The following is a 21,197-nucleotide window of genomic DNA, read 5'->3' on the forward strand; positions in this document are numbered from 1 at the left end:
TCCTTCTGGAGAGGTACCAGAGAGAACACTTGGCTTGTTTTACATATAACTGAGGATCTAACTCTGCTAGTTTGTCTTTGGAAAGGTGGGAGCAAGAGAAATCTTGAACCAACACACTATCCACCATGATAAATCCTCAAGATTTCTAGCAGCTATAAAGAATCCATGAAAAAACATACTGTTTTAAGAGTCTATTTTGTTTTGCTTTTCTTGGTAGATCTTACCTTCTTATCCATTGTAACAGTCACCAACTTTTCTAAATAATTTACACACTGCTCAAAGAAAAACCCAGGAAGCTAGTTCTGTGTAAGAAAGGAAGGCACTTTAATGGAGTCAGTGTTTCTTTAAGTTGTAGACCAACTGCTCATCAGTAGCTTGCTATTTCAATGTAAAAATTTAAAGACCACGTTTATATGATCAAACCACTTAGATTGCTACAAGGTCACTCTTATCATTTCTTGTCTTCCTGTGATCTAAAGCAGAATCCTTCCCCTTCCTCCCCCACAATTGTTTTGAACAATCCTCAATTAACTGTAAACAGGACTGAGGCTATCAGGTTGACTTTGTCATGGGAAATATAGTCTCTGAACATAGTACGAATTAAAACCCATAAATAAAGTCAGCCTACTAGCAGATCGTCGTGTACAAAGTTTTGTTTCTTTGCTCATATGTCACTTCTCTTCAGTTATTCCTATTGAAAAAGACATGAGAATAACAATGGTAATCTTAATGTATAGGGACTCATAGGCTTCCAACACTACCTCACTTTAAAACCACAGTCCTTAGCAAGCATAGCTAAATTTCTAAGCAATAAAAGGTTTTGTTCCAATAGAAACCATTGTTCCAATGCAATGTGAGTGTGTGTGTGTGTGTGTGTGTGTGTGTATACACACACACATATATATCTGTGTATATTTGTATGTGTATAAATACATCTCATAAAAACACAACTAGGGAAGAGAAATGTAAGAAAATACATTTAAAATAGAACCAAGATTGTTCTTTCTTGTGTTTCCCAAATCATACATTCTTTTTCATAGTAAAGTTCATAACAGTCACAGTACCTAGGAGCTAACCCTACTCTGATCAACTATAACCATATAATGGAGCTGTGTCACCCATACTGATTTTTTTTCTAGCCCTCCAAAGTGAACTCTTTGTTCTTTGTTCAAAATCACATTGGTTTAGAGTTTATTTATTCAGTGACATCTCCTTTCCTTGATCAGGTACAAAACAAGCCCCTTACCTTCCTCTTCTATAGCCATTCAAACTTTTGCTAAATCCTAAAACCAGATTATCCTTACCTTTTTTTTTGCCCCAAATTGCCTGCTACTGAAGACTGCTGCCAAAAAAAAGGAAATATCACAGAACTCTGCCAAATGAAGTCACTACAAATTTTTTTTACCCATTATCAGTGGAGGCCTTATGACTGTAGAGGAATTTTAAAATATTTCTCTCTGGTTGACTTTGGTTCTTCACAGTGGTTGTTCCAAAGCTCTTTTCTTTTGAAGTTCCCTCTACCACTCCTTGTGCTCTCTTAGCAAAGAGGACATAATCAGTGTTGCATTTTCCTGACAGACAGAATGGAAGTTCCTGGAAGACAGGCTTTTTTCTCATCTTTTTATGCTCAGTGCCAATCTCAACAGCTGTAATATAGTGGGTATCGAATGAATACTTTTGGGATTAAGCAAAAAACTGGTAAGTGTATTAGGTCTTTGTATTAACATGAAATCCTTTAACTTGTGTTTGTTATAGGTAATGGCTATTGGTCGTACCTTTGAGGAAAGTTTCCAGAAGGCTCTGAGAATGTGTCATCCATCAGTTGATGGTTTTACTACCCGTCTGCCAATGAACAAAGAGTGGCCATCCAATCTAGATCTCAGAAAAGAGCTTGCGGAACCATCTAGCACACGTATTTATGCCATTGCTAAGGTAATGAAGGAATAGGAGGGTGGGAATTGAAAATTATTATTTCACTGGGTTTTTTTTTTATTTTTGTGGTTTCCCAAACTAGTATTTGATACTTTTAAAACAAGGATTCTGAGGGAGGGAGAGAATCAGAGAATTCTATAGTTAATGGAAAAGTCACTTTTCTTTGCTTAGCCTTAATGATATGTTACCATTGTATTGAAAGAATGTCCTTTTCTTTGCAGTAAGTAGATCCCAATTTGTTAACATGCATTTAAAGCTACCTGTATATGGTTTTGCAAAGATGCCTTTATTGACTATTCATTTTTTTCCAGACAGTTCTTTTACTTAAAATTGAAAACAGTCAATGCTGAATTTAGAAAATAGGATCAATTTAAAGGCATGACTTAAAAGGTGCTGCCCTCTGACTGACCTATATTATATCCCAATTCCTTAGGGGCATTGATAGGTAGCAGATGAGGCAAAGAAAGAGATCCAGTGCCAAAAAAGCTCTGCTTGCTGCCTTGTTTCTGGTGTAGTTCCAGTTTTTGTCCCCTTTTTAGAATATATTGTTTTCTCCTACTTGGATAGTGTAACATTGGAGAATTTTCTTCTCTTTAAGCATCTGCCTAGTCAAACGCTTATTCTGTATCCTTTTAAAAATTTTGATTTTGTTGAAGCAAACAAACAAAAATTAAATTTTTCTTCTTTTCATTCCGTTATCCCTTTTCATGCAAATCAGGTACCATATTAATCTTCTTTCATGTTTACTGTGCTTGTAGTTTGGAAGTTCAGCTCATCTGATTCTGTAAAAGGTGACTCAGGCAGCTGGGATCTGTTTGGTCAGAAATCCCAGAATGGCTTTTTGACATTTAAGAAAGAGTGAACAATAATCCTCGAAAAGTATCAAGCCACATTCGAGCTCTGAAGCCCCCCTTTACCACTGTATGTGCCTATGTGTGCATAGTGCTGAAGTGATGAGAATATGAATTTCCCTTTTAAAGGAAGAGTCAGCCTTTCCAGTTTACCTTTGTAAGAACTGAAAGACATTGTAAGTGGTTTTGAACCCAGGGGCAGTTTTATGTCAATTATAAGCCCCAGGGGAGGAAAGAAAAGGAGAAAAATAGGAAGGTGTTTTTTAAAAAATTACATATAAGTTATATTTCTCCTTCTATTATTCTTTAGATATCTTAAATACAGACTCATTCAATTTTTAAATGAAACTGAGAAGGGTTGGTGTCTTTTACTAAATAAATGGATCCATGTGTTACTATGCTGTTTTTGTGTCAAGGTTTTATAAAACTAAGATAATTAATGGCATTGGGATAAGAAGTAACTCCTCAAATACCTCATTTCATCTTCTTTATTTTTTCTTCCTTCTGCCCTCCTCTCACATGGTTAAAAATTTGAGAGTTAGAAGGGACCACCAGCCACAGTCTTATAGTCTAACCCATAGTATAATACATATAACAAATGGTTGTTAAAAACAATCCCCTCAAAACCATCTCCCAGTGAATACCCAGTGTATTTATACATCCATTCTTTCATTCAAAGGGAAGGAAAGGTGTTTTTTCTTATTATTAGCAGTCTTGCTCCTGGGTAAGGATCCCTAAAAACAGGGAGTTATCAAGGTAGTGCATGGGCTGGGGTCAAAGGTCAAAAGCAGTCCTCCTACTAGAGCTATCTAAAGCATGAAGGTTCTCCCTTAACTGAATTTGTGTAGGTAGGTGGAAGCTTTCTCCTCTACAAAGTATTTGACATTCTATCAAGAAGGGAATATGACTATGGTTTAAATTATTGGCTGCCCGCAATACCACAGGAAGGAACTTATTTCTGTTTGTTAGAGGTCATCATTACTGTTTATTTCTACTGCTACCAGGAACTTGGTGATTTTGACAAAGAATTTAACGCCTGGAGAAAGCTGAAGGAAAGAGAAAAACTGAAAGGGAAAAAAAGAGTAAAGGGAGTGCGTAAATCTTCACTGGCTTTCATGAGTCTCAGGAAAGGGCCGTTTGCTTGAGGGTTGGTTGTCTGCTACAGTCATATTGCAAGATGACTGGATCAATCATCTCTTCTGGTTTAAGGGCAGGCAGAGCATTGTTTCTGATTTTGAAAACAGTAATGCAGTCTCAGAATTGTTTGGGGGTGATAATCACTTTCATGCCAGTGGTACATCGGAGCCAAGAGGTAGTGGTACCTGAAGACAAGGCAGTAAGGCCTGGCTAGTATTTGGCTTTCCATCTCATAAAAGTGATTGGAACTTACCAAACAATTGTTCTTCTTCATGTTTTAAAGACCCACAAATCACTGAGGTGCCACAGTCATTTGCAATAACAGTTATAGAAGTACTATCCTAACACAAGGTTCTGATTACCTTACCCTGTCACAATCAGCATCTGATTGAACATTTAAGAAAAAAATATTATCTGTCAGAATATAAGCTCCTTGGGGGCAGGGAATATTTTCCTTTTTTATTTATATTTCCAGTACTTAGTGTAATCCTTATTAAATACTTATTGGTTGACTGATTAGTTGTCAGGATACTCAAAAGTGTTTAGTTTTGAGGAACTTACCTAATATTATTGACAAAGTTCAAAAAGTAGAATATTAGCAGAGTTATGTAACAATCAGAACTAGAATGAATATTCTTATTAAATAGAATTTTTAGTCAAAAGGAGATTAGGTAGTCTGCCTTCTAATACTTTCATAGTCAGTGTGTGTGTGTGTGTGTGTGTGTGTGTGTGTGTGTGTGTGTGTGTGTGTGTGTGTGTGTGTAGGCCGTTGGGGTTAAATGACTGGCCCAGGGTCACAAAGCTAGTAAGTGTCAGAGGACAGGTTTGAATTCAGGACCTCCTTGCTCTAGGACCAGTATTTTATCAACTGTATCACCTAACTGTCCCTTAGTCATTTCTGATAGCTAAAATAAGTGAAGGAAGATAGAGAACGATTGAATATATCACAAATTTGGATCATGAAAAGCAGCTTTAAAGAAATGAAATGCCTGCATAGAAAAGAAAATTGCATAATTTATGGTGGTATGTGTATTTCATTTTCCTTGGGGGATTAACAAAACCTTGTATCAAAGTATAATATATTGCATTGGGGATAACATTGGATTGTTTTTTCCCTACTGAATATGGAGAGATTTATTTTAAAATAATAAATATGGAAACTAAACATCTTTAGAGAGGTTTGAGGACAGGATCTAATCAAGAAAGCTTAAAAAATATAAAGAGTTTGGATTTCAATTTCAGCTTACTTCTTCTTTCATTTTGCTCCTATTACATAATTGATCATTCAACTATTTATTAAATGTTACAATATTCCAGGTTTTTTTCGTAGGATACGAAGACAAAAATGAATCAGCCACTGCCCTCAAAGAACTTACATTATATAGAGACATATACACAAATACATGAAATACATTATATATATATCATATTCAAGCAAAAAGGATAAAAGTAATTTGGAGAGCAGTAGCAATAGTTGTAGGGAGAAATCAGGAAAAGTGTCATGTTGGAAGTGGCATTTGAACTGAGCTATAAAGTTAGGAGGTAAGGGTTTAAATCCTTTCCATTATGCTTGGAATCATATATCACTTTGAGCAAGTTACTCTGTCTCAGTTTCCCCACTGATAAAATGGAGATGGTGATACTAGTACTACCTACCTTACAAAGTTATTGAGGAGAAAGTGTATTATAAAATCCTGAAGCATTCTTTTAATGTATCTTATCAGTTTTCATTGTTTTGTTTAACATAGGCCTTTGTAAACTACTCTTTCCCAGTGCAGGGGTCATATTTATTTAAATAAAATGAGAGTTATTTTCAATTAATAGTACATCTCTTTGAAGGAATAATCTAGAAAAATCTCATCAAATAAATGAGAAGATTTTTGTTTTGATCCCACAATTTCCAACTAGTGATAAGAATGCCATACTTTTGACTTTTTTTTGTTTCTTAAAGGTGACTTTTCCAGACCCTTTGAACTGGACTTTGGAGGATAAAACTAGGGAGAAAGAGCTCACTTTCACGGGACTTTCCCAGGATATATATGCTTCTGGGATTTATTTAATCAATTCACTTGCAAAAGCAATTGACAAAGTCTTTGGGCTTATTGGAAGGGAAGTACAGTGATGTCAGTTTCATAGTTCATATCTCAAGTCATAGCCCCAGGGTATTTAAATAACATGGCAAGGGATGATTGCTAGACTTTTGTGAAGTGTTTGTCAAAATATACATTTCTTTTTTTCTTTGGCAGGCCATAGATAACAACATGCCCCTGGATGAGATCAGCAAACTTACATCCATTGACAAATGGTTCTTGTTTAAGATGCGTGACATTTTAAACATGGAAAAGAAGCTAAAGGGACTGAACAGGTAAGGCAGCATTGTTCTAGGCTACCACAGATACCTCTCAGTTTGTCTTGGCACATTACCCAACAGTACTAAACTAAGTGTTTCTAGGTCCTCAGAATGGCATCTGTGACCACAAAATAATTGAGAAGTTTTTTTTTCTCCTTTAAATTGTTCTCAGCACAGAAGAAATGTTTTGTCATATATTAATATTTTTTAACCTTACCCCTATGCAGATGATGACTCTCATCTATAGAATCATCATTTGCTTTATTGAAAAAAATGTAAGTACATATGAGATATAAGATATGTGTACCTGGTGACAGAATCTAGCTAGTTTTACTCTGTTTATGTATATGCTATTAAAATGGTCTTGTTACAGTTTATGCATCTTTAAGTCCTATTCTTCTCTGAATGAGCAGATAATTTTCTTGCTTTGGAGAAAATGACTTACCCATTATTAATCCTTCTCCCAGCACTCTTTTAATGGTAGCTCATGCCTTAGTATATCTTACAGAACAAATACATCCTTTTGTGACTGCTAATATTTCGGGGGAATCATGACCGCTCACTTCAGCTTGTAAATGGGCCACATTCCAGCTTCCATTAATAGACATTTTACCACTTGCTCTTAGAATTCATTAACATTTTTCTCTACTTCAAGGCCAATTATTTTTAAAATTCCATTTACAGTTCAGGGATGTCCATTAGTACCCTTCTCGTGCCCCTTCAGGACTACCCAGACAATGCCAATTGCTACTTAAATGATGAAGTTTGTTTTAAATCTCCTTTCTGCATGGAAATACATTTTGGGGGGGAACCTTTGACAAAAATTCAAATGCAGGTTTTAAATAGCTACCTCTGGTCACAAGTGCAGTTTCTTTCTAGTATCTTCACCTTCTCCGCTCAGACACTGTCCTGAACTGCTGTTTCATCTGATATGACAGAGTAGTTCTTTTGCTAGCTTTGTGGCATGTTTACGCAGAGAAATAATTCTCTCAGGATAGACTGTTCTTGTCAATCTTAGCTGATTTGAGGTAATATAGAAAGTCCACTTAAGAAGTTGTCAAAGGCCTAGGAAAGATTCCAGAGTCGATATTATTGAGCCATTTGGGAAACAGCATAATTTTTGAACCTTTACCCACCTAGTTAGGCTAGGTACAAGTGTGGCAATGAAAATATTCCCTTTCTGAACAAAACATTGCCTCCTCTCTCCCCTTTTTAACCCAGGAAGCTTTTTAAAAAGTCTGTGTCTTGCTATACAGATTTGTGCTCCCTATTCTCCTAGATTTAGGATAGCTATAATTTTAGAAGCAGTTTTACATATATATATATGTATATATATCTTATTTTTTCTAGTGATCATGTAAGATGAACAATAGATAGCAATACATTGAGCATCAAGGTTATAAATTCGTCTCTGAGCTTTGCTGACTTGAGGTTTCCTTTCTTAGTTTATGATGCCAACAGAAACACCATACTAACTTATAGTCCATTCTACCACTTTCTAGTTTCATGCACCAGACTTGGAATGTTTCAGAAACTACTGCAATTAAACCACATGAGGGTGCTAGAAACTTATAGTATTCAGAATGGCACTAGACAAGCAACTGGAGGAGAGATAATAGATTTCACTATGAAATAAACCTTCATTTGATATAAATTCTGCTTTTTGGGCAAACTGAACATTTTTAATTGAGTAGCTTGTGTTATCGTCAAAAGGTAGGCTGAGATTCTAGAGATTCTAACTAAGCAGAAATAAGTGTCTAAAGATAATGAGCAAGGTCTTTGGGGAATAAAAGAAAATTCATTGTTATACAGCTTGTATAAATTCCCTCTGACCTCCATACTCTGTTGCATTTGTTTGCTGGCTATTTAGATTTTTCAGTCTCCATCTTCGGGGACAATCATTCTTTCAAAAACAGATGGTTTTCTATATTCATAATGGGATATATAAATAGTACATTAAAATCTTTTATATGTGCGTTCCATAGTACTTCAAAATGATGAGTATAATAATATGAAATTTGAATCTTCAATAATTGGTTTAGCTACTGAGTTTATTAAAGCTGAGGGAGAAAAGCTACAAGTAAACCCAAAATAAAACCCCCAATGGTTATTTCTTCTGAGCTATGTACAGTGCTTTGCACACAGTAGGAACTTGATAAATATTTACTAAATTGAATTGAATACCACTGAGTGATTTAGGACATAAAACAGCTTAATGCTCAAGGTGATTCCTAGTCTCCTAGTCTTCCCCCCCGCCCCACCCTGCCACGTCTCCCTCCGGCCCCAGGCAGTGGGGGTTAACTGACTTGCCCAGGGTCACACATCTAGTCAATGTCTGATGTCTGATTTGAACTCAGGTCCTTCTGATCCCAATGCCGATGGTCTATCTACTGTACTACCCAACTGTCCCTTTTGTATCTTTTTTCAAATCAAAAAGTCCTGAGTAGCCTTGGTGCTTGTGATAGAGAGAGAAAATAAAACAATAGCTCTCATTTATGTGGTGCTTTAAGAGTTTCCAAGTTCTTCTACTTATGTTATTCCAGTTGATCCTCACAACAATCCCATGAGGTGTCAGTGCTATTCTAGTTCCAAATCGATAATCATATGGCCCTATGATAATGTCAGAAAACCTATTTGCTATTATTTTATGAATATAAACAGACACTCAGAAAAGAAAGACAGATTTATATTTATCAATGGAATGTAAGCTTCTTTGGGATTTGCAAGAAGGCACACACTGGATATGGGGTTGGGAAATGAACAAATATTAGAACATGTTGAGTGTGACAGAGTAACTGATGAGTATTGCATGCCTATGGGAAGTAGTGGAAATAATAGTAAAAAAAATTCCCTTTTCTTGAAGGACAGATACATGAATCATGCTCATGGTGATCTCTGAAATCACAGTTCTCTATAGAATAACTAGACAAGGCAGGCAGGTGTTAGCATAATAGATCAACATTCAGGCTAGACAGTGTTTGCTCCCATTAGATCTCTGTTTGCATACATGTCACAAAATGAGCATAGAAGTAACAATTTTTTTAGTCACACATCTTGAATAATATCTATTCTAGTAGCCTTAGCTGCTACCATAACTTCAGGCAGCTTCAAGAAGGAAGATCTCTACCCACATCACACCACTGACTTTCCTCCTTTCTTTTTAACATGTTTATTGTTGCTCAAGGGCATTTTAGAGAAGTTGACCTTTCTTGGCAGTTCCCTAAATTTTTAAGGCAGTGTCACACTAACTAATTTTGCTAGGAACATGGCTTTTCCCCTCCCTATTTTAGATTGAATCTCTTCAGTTTTTTAAGTTGCAACTGATTTACAGGCAAGTGATATGAGGGACTGTTAGTAGAATGCATATGCACCGGAATTTATATGCTTGATACAAAACATCCATTAATAGTAGCCTATATCAACCATGCAAAAAATTGAGAGAATATAGTTCTTCCAGAAGTAGTAGCAGGACTGTAAAATGTGTATAAGCTCTGCCTATGCCCTTGTTCCAGTTAAGCTGAGTCCATTCCAGCTCTTAGCATAGTGTCTTGTACCTAGTAAGCCCTTAAGCATATGCTTATTGATTAATTACCTATCTCTGGTCCACATTCACTAATGTTCCTTTCACACAACCTGCCTACTTCCTAAGGCTCTCACTTTCATGCAGTGCTTCCTTTCTCATAGATACATCTCTTAAAATGACCACAAAATAAAGTATACATAAGATTATTGAGAATTTCTTTTTTAATTAAAAAAAAGTAGTTACTGTTACTTAATCTCTTTTTCCTTTTGGCCAATGGGCAAATTCTTATCTGGTCTGGCAAAAACAAAAACAAAATATCTGGCACCAGGATTATGGGCACTGTAATGCTTTTCATGCTCTATTATAGGTGAAATGAAAAAAAATATGCAAAATGTTTTCATCAATCATTGTCCTCTAAAATTGAAGTAGAATCTTGTTAAAACTTAGCTTGGTAGAACATGGAATTGGATAAATGGCTACATTAATCATGCCCTCCCTTATCCCCCTTACAACAAGGAACTTGAGGAAAGTTCATAAACTGAATATTCACCCTGTACTATCATACTAGGATATACATACAAAAGGGTTCAACTATATTTGGGAAATTCAAGCCAAACTCTGGGAAGTGAAGTCCTCAATTGACACATATCTGGGTTCTCTTCAGGCAGGAAACCGAATGAAATGCAGTAAAGTTTGTGAGTAGAGCAAATTTGGATGAGCTGTATACAGAACCTATTTCAGTTCACTTAAATTAAAAAAAAACCAATTATTTAATAGGTACTAGGTGCATTAAATAAGGAATATGAATAGCTAGATTGCATAACTGTGTTGGACTTGGAGTCAGGAAGATCTGAGTTCAAATTTTCCCTAAGATACTTACTAGCTGCACGACCCTGGGAAAGACTCTTAACTTCTGTTCACCCCAGTTTCTTCTATCTATAAAAGGAGATAATAATAGCACCTACCTTGCAGGGTCATTTTGAGGATCAACTAAGACCATACTTGTAAAGCATGTCACAGACCTTAAAGTGGTATAGAACTGCTGCTATTATTATTGTTAATCGTACAAAGAGAAATAAACATGGTATACAGGAGTAGAAAGAACATTGGATTTGAACCCGGTTCAGTTCGCTTATCTAGAATGAGGACATTGTATGAAATTGTCTCTATGATCTCTACATGCTCTAAATCCTATGGTCCTATATGAGGCCATGTGTTGTAGAAGAAATTAGAATTGGACTTAGGAGAGTCTTGGGTTCATATCCCTCCTTTGTATCAAAGGAAGCTACCTGTGTGACCATAGGCACTTAACCTCTTGGTTTCTTCTTCTGTAAAATGAAGATTGTAATGCTTACTTTATGGGATTGGTGTGACCATCAAAAGCAAACCGATGGGCAAATTTAAGTCACTATGTACATATTAGCTGTGACTTTTCCTGTCTTTAAGGAGGAAGGGAAGTCAATCAATATATATTTATTGTGTACTATATACCATCAACTCTGAGGGGCTCTGGAGATATAAAGACAAAAATGAAATATTCAATGCCCTCAAAGAACTTAAATTCTATTGGAAGAGATAATATGTTGATATAAAAGTATAGAAAACACAAAGTACATATACAATAATGTTTAGGAGAGGCACTAGTAGTTGGAAGCCTAGTATAATAGGTTTCTGAGTTGTTCATTGAAGGCAATTAATGATGCTAAAAGACATAGGTGAGAAATGTGTTCCTTCCAGGAATGTACAGAGGCATTGTAGATGAGAGGTGGAAACTGTCATATAATGTACAGCAAGAAGGCCATTTTGGCTGGACTGAATAGATCAAGAAGGGGAGTAATGAATATATAATAAGTTTGGAGAGGTATAGGTAGGTGCCATATAGTAAAAGGTTTTAAATACTAATATATTTGATTTTCAGGCAGCTTTGTGGCTCAGTGGATAGAGTGCTAGGCCTGAAGTCAGGAAGATTTATCTTGATGAGTTCAAATCTGGCCTCACACACTTATTAGCTGTGTGACCCTAGGCATGTCACTTAACCCTGTTTACCTCAGTTTCCTTATCTGTAAAATGAGCTGGAGAAGGAAATGGCAAACCATTCCAGGATCTCTGCCAAGAAAACCTCAAACAGGGTCACAAAGGGTTGAACACAATTGAAAACAACCTATTTGATTCTAGAGGTAATAAGTAGTCATTGGCATTTATTGAGCTGTACAGCAAGTTAAAGCATATATGCAAATAAATATAATATAGCATAGAATATGGAAAGTTAAAAAGTGCTAGAAGCAACCCAAGAAGGAGGGGGGTTACTTCCAACATAAGTAGTAAACAAAGTCAAAACCGCCAGTTCTGGCTTAAAAGGCCAATTTGGTGTTTCTAGGAAAAGAAACAACTAAGCAAAACTACATGGGTGTTTAACACAAGGGTAATTAGTTTACCCTCTCTGCGACAGCTATTTAAAGCCTTCAGTTCTTATTTTCTTACTCAGAAGATTGGCTCCTTAGCTCTTCTATTTTAGACTGAAAATCAGGCCCAGTTATTTTCCTGTCGAAGTTTAATTATAAATCAAAATTTAGCTATGCTTAGCAATCTTCATTCAAGGGAAAAGTTGCGAAAAAGACCGTAAGCCTCAGGCTATAGAGGAATACTGGAAACTACTCAGATGGAGAATTTGTCCCATCTCTTATTACTTCTTGTATTCTGAAATGTGTGTTGCCTTTCACTCAGTTTGGGCAATTTGTCCCGAATATTCCACTTTATTACCTGTTCTCGATGAGCTGTATTGGTGTTCATAATGTTGTAAAAGACCTTTAAAAGAAAACAATTGTCCTCAAAATCAGGAGTTAAAAAGTAGACTATTTCTATTTTTTAATGGTAGAACATTTTATAAAAGCAAAAAGAATTACAACTATGAAACTGTTTATCTTTTAATTTCTGCAAATATTAGAAATTTTAATTCAATTCAACAAGCCTTTATTAAGTCTGCCCATGTGCCAGGCATTTGGGATAAGTATTCTGCATGGAAAGGTAAAACATAAACAGTCCCTAACCTCCAGAAATTTATTTTCTACTACCAAGAAACAATGTGTACTCTGATCATTAAATACAAAATATAGACAAGATGGAAACCAAGTAATTTCAGATTGTATGGGGGCACCAATACCTGAGGGAGTTTGGAAATGTTTTTTGTAGAAAATTAAATTTAAACTCAGCCTTGAAAAGAACTGGGGCTTTCAGGAGGCAAAAATGAGAAGGGAGAACCTTCTGGGCATGGGAGATCAGGTACAGTGTACAAAGGTACAGCTGTATATAGCTTCTTTATGTGTCAACCAGAAATAATCATCAAACATATATCTATGTCTAGGAAGCTATTGAATCCCTAGATTGCACTGCTACCTGCTTCTTCCATTCTAATGATGCTTGCGTAACAAATAGCAAAAGCAGCTTCCATACTGTAAGGAAAAGGCACATCCTTTCCAAACATTCATTCCTTTTGTATATCTGTGCTTGAAGTGTGGTGGATGAAGTCTGTGGTGAGTACTAGAAATAACAAGCATCACCCATCATTTTAAAAGCAAATTGAGGATGAATTTGAGGTCCCACATGAGTGTTTAAGTGCTAAATTGAGCTCAGTAAACAGGGCATTTTCTAGAGGCCTCAAACCCCTAGCAGATGCAGTAATGCAAATATCACCTTAGCTGGGGCCATCCCTTTGAATGAAAGGTCTGTTTCTTCTGACTTTTCTGATGTGTGCTGTTTCTCATTGACTTTTCATTTCTCATGATTACTTATTACAAATACTGGGCCTTGTATTTGACTAAGGCTCTCTGGGAGAAGGTGGTCACCTGACAAAAGTAGAATTTTAAAAGTAAAGTTAAATTAAATTAAATGTTGCTATTAAAATTGATGATATAAGAAATGGACCGGAATTAAATTATCCTTTTAAAATTTTATTTTATTTTTAATTTATGGAATAAAACAAGCAGTTCCATAACATAGTACAATAAAAAGGTGATTATCCTTGGAGATAATATGATGTAGTGCAGAATTGTCAAACTTTTGACCCACTCCAAGTCAAAGCTCCTGAGTTGTGAGTGGACTCGTTTAAAATGTCGTTGGAAAATATTTAACAAAATAATGACAGATACAGTATAACATAGATAATGTTAATTTGTTTTTCTAAGTCAGTATGAACCAGCAGGAATCTATTTCTGTTTGAGTTTGACACCATTGTTGTAGTGTACAGGGAGCTGCACCTGGAGTCCAGAAACAGAAGTTTTAATTCTGGCTCCAAGTATACTTGTTATTTCAGGCATTGTGCTAAATGGTAAGAATACAAAGAAAGGCAAAAAAATTAGTTTCTGCTCTAGAGGAATATGTCACTTAGCCTTTGGAAGACTTTCTTCAGCTGTAAAACAGGAAGAAAGGGCATAATGTAATGGGAAGGGCATTGGATCTGGACTCCCAGGATCGGGCTGCATTCTTAATTCCTGCATGTTTTGACTCTGGGACCCTAGGCAAGATGCTTTGTCCAGATTTCAGCTTCTTTATCTGCTAAATGAGGCACTGAATTAGATAACTGATTTTCAGTTCTAGATTCTGAGGCCCTATGAATGCTTGTACTATTTCCTCATGGGAGTACCATGAAGGAGCTTTGTAACCCTTCCAGTGCCGGAGAGATGGCCTTTTGTGATTAGAGGAAATTGGTTTGTTACTTGAGGAGAACAAAACAATAACAACATTTGATGTGAATGTGATTGGGGAGAAGCTGGTGCTATTACAATAATTGTCATGTGTGTAGAACTTTACATCTACAGCTGGTCTATTCTGATTTATCAAAGTAGTTTGCTGATTAACAGGCGGAAGCAGTGGGCATGCCGTGGTCACTCTGGAGCGCACATTGTAGGTAATTGTTGATTGATGGCTTGAACAGGGGTTTCTGTAAGGACCATAATAGAGTCACTTACATCATTTCACTGCTGAAGCTCACCTTTGATACCCGTAAAATGTCCCTTTCTTATTTCACGTGGGTAAGGTGAGACTAAAAGGAATATATAAGATGCTATGGATAAATTATTTTTTTTCCTTTGGTGAAAACAATGCTATAAATCATTGTATATTACAACTCACTTTTTTTAAAACACTCTCTTATCCCCAAATTCTTTTATAGAATCATAGAACTGGAAGAGATTTAGAGATCATCTTTGGAGACTTTCTTAGTGTGTGTGTGGTGTGTGTGTGTGTGTGTGTGTGTGTGTGTGTGTGTGTGCGCGTGTATGTTACAGATCCCTTTAGCAATCTGATGAAGCCTATGGACCCCCTTCGTAGGATAAGGTTTTTAAATGCATAAAATAAATAAAATACAAATTACAAAGGAAACCGATTATATTCAAATATAGTTATCAAAATCCTTTTTAATGATCTATGAAGATCATTGATCTAGAGTAACTCCTTTATTTGACACATAAGGAAACTGAGCCCCAGAGAAGATAAACAAGAGGTCCATGATCACACCAGCTAATTTGTGGACTAGAGCTAAGGTTTCATGATGCCTAGTTCAATGCCCATAATACCACACTGCTTCCTCAGTAAATATTTTAAATGAATGCTCTAGATTGGAATTTTATGCAAAACATCCATTCTTTTCTAATTTTTGAAACAGAGGTGTTCTTCTTGGGATTGCCATGATTCTATGAACTGATTGATGTAAAAAAAATACATTTTCTATTTTTAATTTCCTTTGTCTCCCAGATAGTAATGATTAAGATATTTCTTTTGGATGATGTGATATGTTTTCAAGTAAACCTATATGACTTTAATTTTAAAAATTGTTTAGTAGTGATTGATTGACTCAGGGAAAATAGGAAATGGCACATCAAAAGCATTAATATTCCTATATCACTAATTCTTTTTATTTTTTTAAATCAAGTTTCTTTTATGACTTTTAATATTGATCATAATATCATATCCTTGAAAGTGCAGTAGAGTATTTAGAATTATAAATAAGATGAGTAGCATACTATTTGGTAGACACAATGCAGAGTGTACCTAGAATGGGTAGCTTTTATTCATTAATTATAACATCTCTGATTATAGGCAGCTTGGCTTGGGAGTCAGGACTACCTGACATTGTTTTACTTCTGACACTTTCTGACTGGGTGACCTTGGGAAAGTCACTTGACTTTTTAATGTTGTGGGTAGCTTCCTAAGTCTATAAGTGGCAGAGAAGATGAAAGTTTGAATTGGTTGGTTGATGAAGTTTCTTTACCTTGAATTTCCATATACTTCTGAAAACATGGACATCTTTATATCATCCTTATATTACTCTATGAAGTCTCTTTAATAGATAACAAAGCTATACATATGCATTATTGTCTATATATGAATGTCTCACCTAATATTCACAAGTAATGAATAGATTATGCCTGTGTTGATACTTTTGTTTCTAAACTAATAATTTTATTTATTCAGCTGATGGTTTTCTTTGTGGAGGGCTCTCAGCATGTAAAAATGATATTCATTCATTCAGCAAATAATTTATTTTTAATTTTAGTTTGCAATACTATGCCAATCAATGTAAGTATTACAAAGATAAGTAAGATGAGGTCTTTGACCTCAAGAATCTTACAAGCTGGTAGAATAGAGATCAAAGCTTGTGTAAAAACAATGCTATAATACAAGAAAATATATTTATGTATTCATTGTTTTATTCTTTTCCCACTGATCTTTAAATACATAGTAAAAATAACAGGTGACAAATACCATTATTCTATTTTTACAAATAGTAAAACTGAGTCACACAGAGGTTTAATGACATACTTTATGTTTCATAAGTCAGCGGAGAGAGCTGGGAGTATAGCCTGGGGCTTCCTCCTTCAGTTCTGTTCTCTAACCATCAAAAATGCTGCTTTTTTTTTTTGAGAAATTATTTTTAATCCAAGAAGCTGCATACCAGTTACTCCTTAGCTGTCAAGTCCTAAGCACTATTTTCCTGCATGAGTTGTTGACCTCAGTAACAGCACAAAATACTGTGTATACTTTTTGCTAGTCCTCTTGTGGGTGATGCACAAAGATTAGTCTGGTTGAAAGTCCTTTCAATTTACCTTTGAAGTAAGCACTTAACATTTCAAGGGGAAGGGAACAAAAATCTATTAAGTAGCTGCTGTGTGTCAGGCACAGGGCTGTGCACTTTAAGAATGTTATCTCATTTGATTCTCACAATATCCCTTTGAGGGAGGCGCTATTATTATCTGCATTTTTCAGTTGAAGAAACTGGGACAGACAGAGGTTAAGTGATTTCCTCAGGGTCACACAGCTAGTAAGTACTTGAGGCTGAATTTGAACTCAGATCTTCTTGACCCTAGGCCTAGCACTGTCCATTATGCCACCTAACTTCTCTAAAGGTATGTATACCTATCTTAACAATTCCTTTATAAAAATGACTTTGTTCAATCAACCATAAAAAGGCTCTTATCTAATTTTCAGTAAAGTTGATATTCTGTCTACAGTTGCTAACATAAGCACGAGTGATTTTTAGTTCCCGAAGTAGGACCACTCATACTTAAAGGGGGGGGCAATATAATTTCAGCAGCTTGGGAAGGGAACTTGGCTCCTAAATTACTTTTTCTGTTTCTTTAAGGATTCTGGATGTTCTTTTAATAATAGAAACTACTTTTTATTTCACAATTAGACAAAAGACTTAAATAGACATAAAAGAGACATAAAATACATATAACTTCACATTATGATGTAAATGACTAATATTGGCTTCCTTTCTGAAAGCAGAGTGAGGTAGAGTGAAGGTACAAAGATCATGAGGATGTTAAGGACCTTATGATGAAGAGGGACACTATAGAAAAGGCATAAGAGACCGGAAATGATGCACACAAAATCATATGATACGTGCATATGAATGTGTATGAAATGATACATATAAAACCAAGTGTTTTAGAGAGTGATTCAGTAGGTTTTGATAACTGATTTGTTGGGTAAGGTAGTTGAGAGTGAGGAATCACAGATGACTATAAGGGTTTGAGCTTTCCCTGTCGAATTAATGCTAGTGATAAGAATTGCATTTATACTGTAGCTGAGAAACAACTCTAAGGTGTGAGCTGTGGTCTGCAGCAACCAACAATAGAATTTTCCAGAAGGCTATCATGACTGATATGCACAAACAAAAAGTTAAATATAAAAATGATGTAATGAAGTTCTATACATTTCTTCATTCACCAACAGGAATAGGGACCAATAATTTCAAATGGCAAAGGAAAACACCTGGGAAAAGAAAACTCCCTCAGGCAGTACATTTTCTTTTTGAGGGAAAATTTGAATTTTGTTGAGATCTCAGAGAAAAATGCTTCTGAAGGAGAATATTTAAACTTGTGCCACATTGTCTTCCCTGAAACAGCATTGCATTTTATAATTGTAGTTTAACTTCTAATTATTGACCAGAAATACAGATAAAAAAACTGGGATCAAACAAAAGGATACCAATACATTCTCTGTATCTTATAGTCTTAGAGAGTTGTCTAGTCCAGCATGCTGAGAAGTGAAGGCCCTTGTTCAAGGTCACACGGTCAATAGGAAATGGAGATAACACTTAAACCCAAGCCACTATTCTCCCTTTCACACAGCAGTATTAATCAATCAATTAATTCATCAACTAATTTATAAGACACAGTGCTTGGGATCCCTTATCTATGCATCAAACTGACTTGCACCATCTTTACGTCAACAGTCTAGAGCAGGGATGGGGAACCTGTGGCCTTCTAGGTCCTTGAGTGTGGCCTTTTGATGCTGTTTTACAGAACAAATCCTTTTGTTAAGGGGATTTGTTCTCTGAAATTTGGATTCAGTAAGGGATGCATTTGAGGACCTAGAGGGTCACATGTGAGGTTGCATGTTCCCCACCCCTGGCCTGGAATAATATCTGGCACATAGTAGGTACTTGTTTGCTGAAACAACAAATGAATCTTTTAGTCTAGGAAGCCTAAGGCGTGGTTCTTACAATTTGTACTTTGAAATGAGTATTGTTGATGTCAGAGAGTAGAAAATAATTATTCTACTGATTGTCACTTAGAGCTCCCCTTTTCTTTGAAGACCTCCAAACAACTGAGAAAATTGGATTGCCATACAGATTGTTTGTCATTCTTTCAGCAACAAATACCAAACATGACATGTTACCAAATATTCTATTCTAGTGGCTATTCTAGGCTCACTTAGGAATAGCTAAGTATGTCTTCTGTGACCCACGACATATTACCTTCACCTTTTTCATTCAAGGGCTAGGAAAATTTAGTCCTGACCAGGTTGCATTCTGCAGAAAAATGCTGTGGACCAGTTATTCAGTTGGTTGGCCTCAGCTAAGCAATTTAATAAGATTCTGAGTAATGGCCTTTGGAAGTCAACAGAAAGTTATTTATGGAGAATTCCTTCTCTCGCTAATGTCCTTGGGACTACAAAAGGTAAATTTTGAAAACTGCTTTGTAGGAACATGACTTGATTTAAAAACATGCTGTAGTGAAGCTTCAGAAAAGTATAAAGCTGAAATTAAAGTTGATTTTTGATATTCTGAAGTAGAAACAATAGTGAATGTAAAATATCAAAGAATCTTCATTCAATCACAGTTTTATATTACAGTGCAATAAAGCATTCTGCTTTATCTCCTGGGTCCAGATTTGATGTATTAGGTGACCTGGGTTATTGGAAAAGAGCTGAGGATTTTATTAACCATGTAGATTAAAAAACAAAAACAAAAGAATCCAAACTTTTTTTTCCCATTTCTGATTTCGTGACATCATTAATTATGTAATCAATCAACAGGCATTTACTAAATACTTTCTATGTACATGGGGATACAAATACAAAAAATGAAACAATCGTTTCTCTCAAATGAGCTTACATTCATTCATCAGTGTGGGAAACCCTCCCCCCTTAAAAGAAAAGACAAGAGAATGGCCTGTTACACCAAAGCTTATCCAGGATCACAGAGGCAGTATACGTTAGAGGTAGAATCTGAATGTGGACCTTCATGACTTATCCATTATGTTTGTTGGCCACTTTCAATTAGAGAGACTCTTTAACTATTAGGCCTAATATATAACCACATTCTGTAAATAGCAAGTGAGAGGAAACATGGTATTTCTTATGTAAAGGTTCTTTTCTTTGGGGTCATGGACTCCTTTGGCAGTCTTATAAACTCTGTAGAAGAGTAGAAAGTACATTCATTCTGGAGTGAGAAGATAAAGAAATTAGCTATAAGGATATTTTCATCTCCACGAATACAGGTGTAATGTACTACAGAGTAACTCACTCATCTTGTGTTCATCTTACCCTTTCGTTCAGTTTTCAGTCTGGTCAGTGGATGCCAGACGCCTTATCAGTGTTAGCAATATTTTGAGTACTTTAGAGTAGACAGACAGTAGTTATTTTTGAGTCACTCTGTATTTATTAATTTTCATTTTTGAACTTAGCTTTCATTTGTAAAGAGACAAACTACAACTGAAGTTAATTTAATTTAACAGTCACTTATTGAGTGCTTACTATGTCCAAGGCACTTGCCTACAATAAGTACAAAGGGAAATTTTTTAACTATACAGGAGTATTGCTCATTTCAGAACTAGTGCTGTTTTTTTAAAATAAGACTCAAGTATCTAAGACTGATGTTTAGAAATCAACTTGATCTGCTTGAAAGGTAGTGGGTCCTATGGCTTAGACCTGGAGACTTTTCTGATTCCTTCCTTTTCCTCAATCCAAAATTAATGAAATGTGAATATTCTATGTATATAGATTCAGAAAGAAAAAAAAATACCTGCCATAGCTCAAATGAACTTAATTGATCAACCCAAATAAACTATATGAGACTATGTCCCCAAATGGATAATGAAAAATTCAATTACCATGTTTTTTAAATATCTTGATGTGGTGTGTCATATACATGATAGAGCAAAATGAATATTGTCCCCTGTCCGTGGCTGGTTTGCTGCTATAGAGATACAACCACAGTATTGTCAAAAAATGGTCTAGTGGAAAGGGTGGTATTTACTACAATCAACTGCCTTTCTATCTCCTGCCTTTCTAAATGTTACTGTTGCTTTTGACAGTTGTCTTTTGCATTTCTCTGGGGAAAGAAGTAACAATCTGTCTCCTTAAAAGAAAAGACAAGGAGATAAACAACTTTTACACTGATCTCATCACTGTAATTGCTATTTATTCTAGAGCTTTGTGAAATGCCAGAAATAATCAGTGATTCTAGTGCAAATCTCTTAGAAGAAACTCATGAGGAGGTAGTGAGGTAGAATATCTACATCTATATTAATATATATCTATATGGAATACACACACACATATCTTAGTTCCTTTTTTAAAGCTAATAATATTACTAAACATCAGGTCCTGGGTTTCCCTC

General features: G+C 35.6%; 1 protein-coding gene across 1 annotated transcript in view; it reads left to right on the forward strand.

The window, feature by feature from the left end:
• CPS1 (carbamoyl-phosphate synthase 1) overlaps positions 1 to 21,197 on the forward strand; it is a 151,861-nt gene that overhangs the window by 77,269 nt on the left and 53,395 nt on the right. Inside the window, exons 20-21 of the mRNA XM_072617474.1 lie at positions 1,756 to 1,932; positions 6,167 to 6,285. Of these exons, the coding sequence (XP_072473575.1) occupies positions 1,756 to 1,932; positions 6,167 to 6,285 (296 nt within the window). The remainder of the gene's footprint in view (positions 1 to 1,755; positions 1,933 to 6,166; positions 6,286 to 21,197) is intronic.

The sequence above is a fragment of the Notamacropus eugenii genome, chromosome 6, assembly GCF_028372415.1.
Source record: "Notamacropus eugenii isolate mMacEug1 chromosome 6, mMacEug1.pri_v2, whole genome shotgun sequence".
Classification (NCBI taxonomy): domain Eukaryota; kingdom Metazoa; phylum Chordata; class Mammalia; order Diprotodontia; family Macropodidae; genus Notamacropus; species Notamacropus eugenii.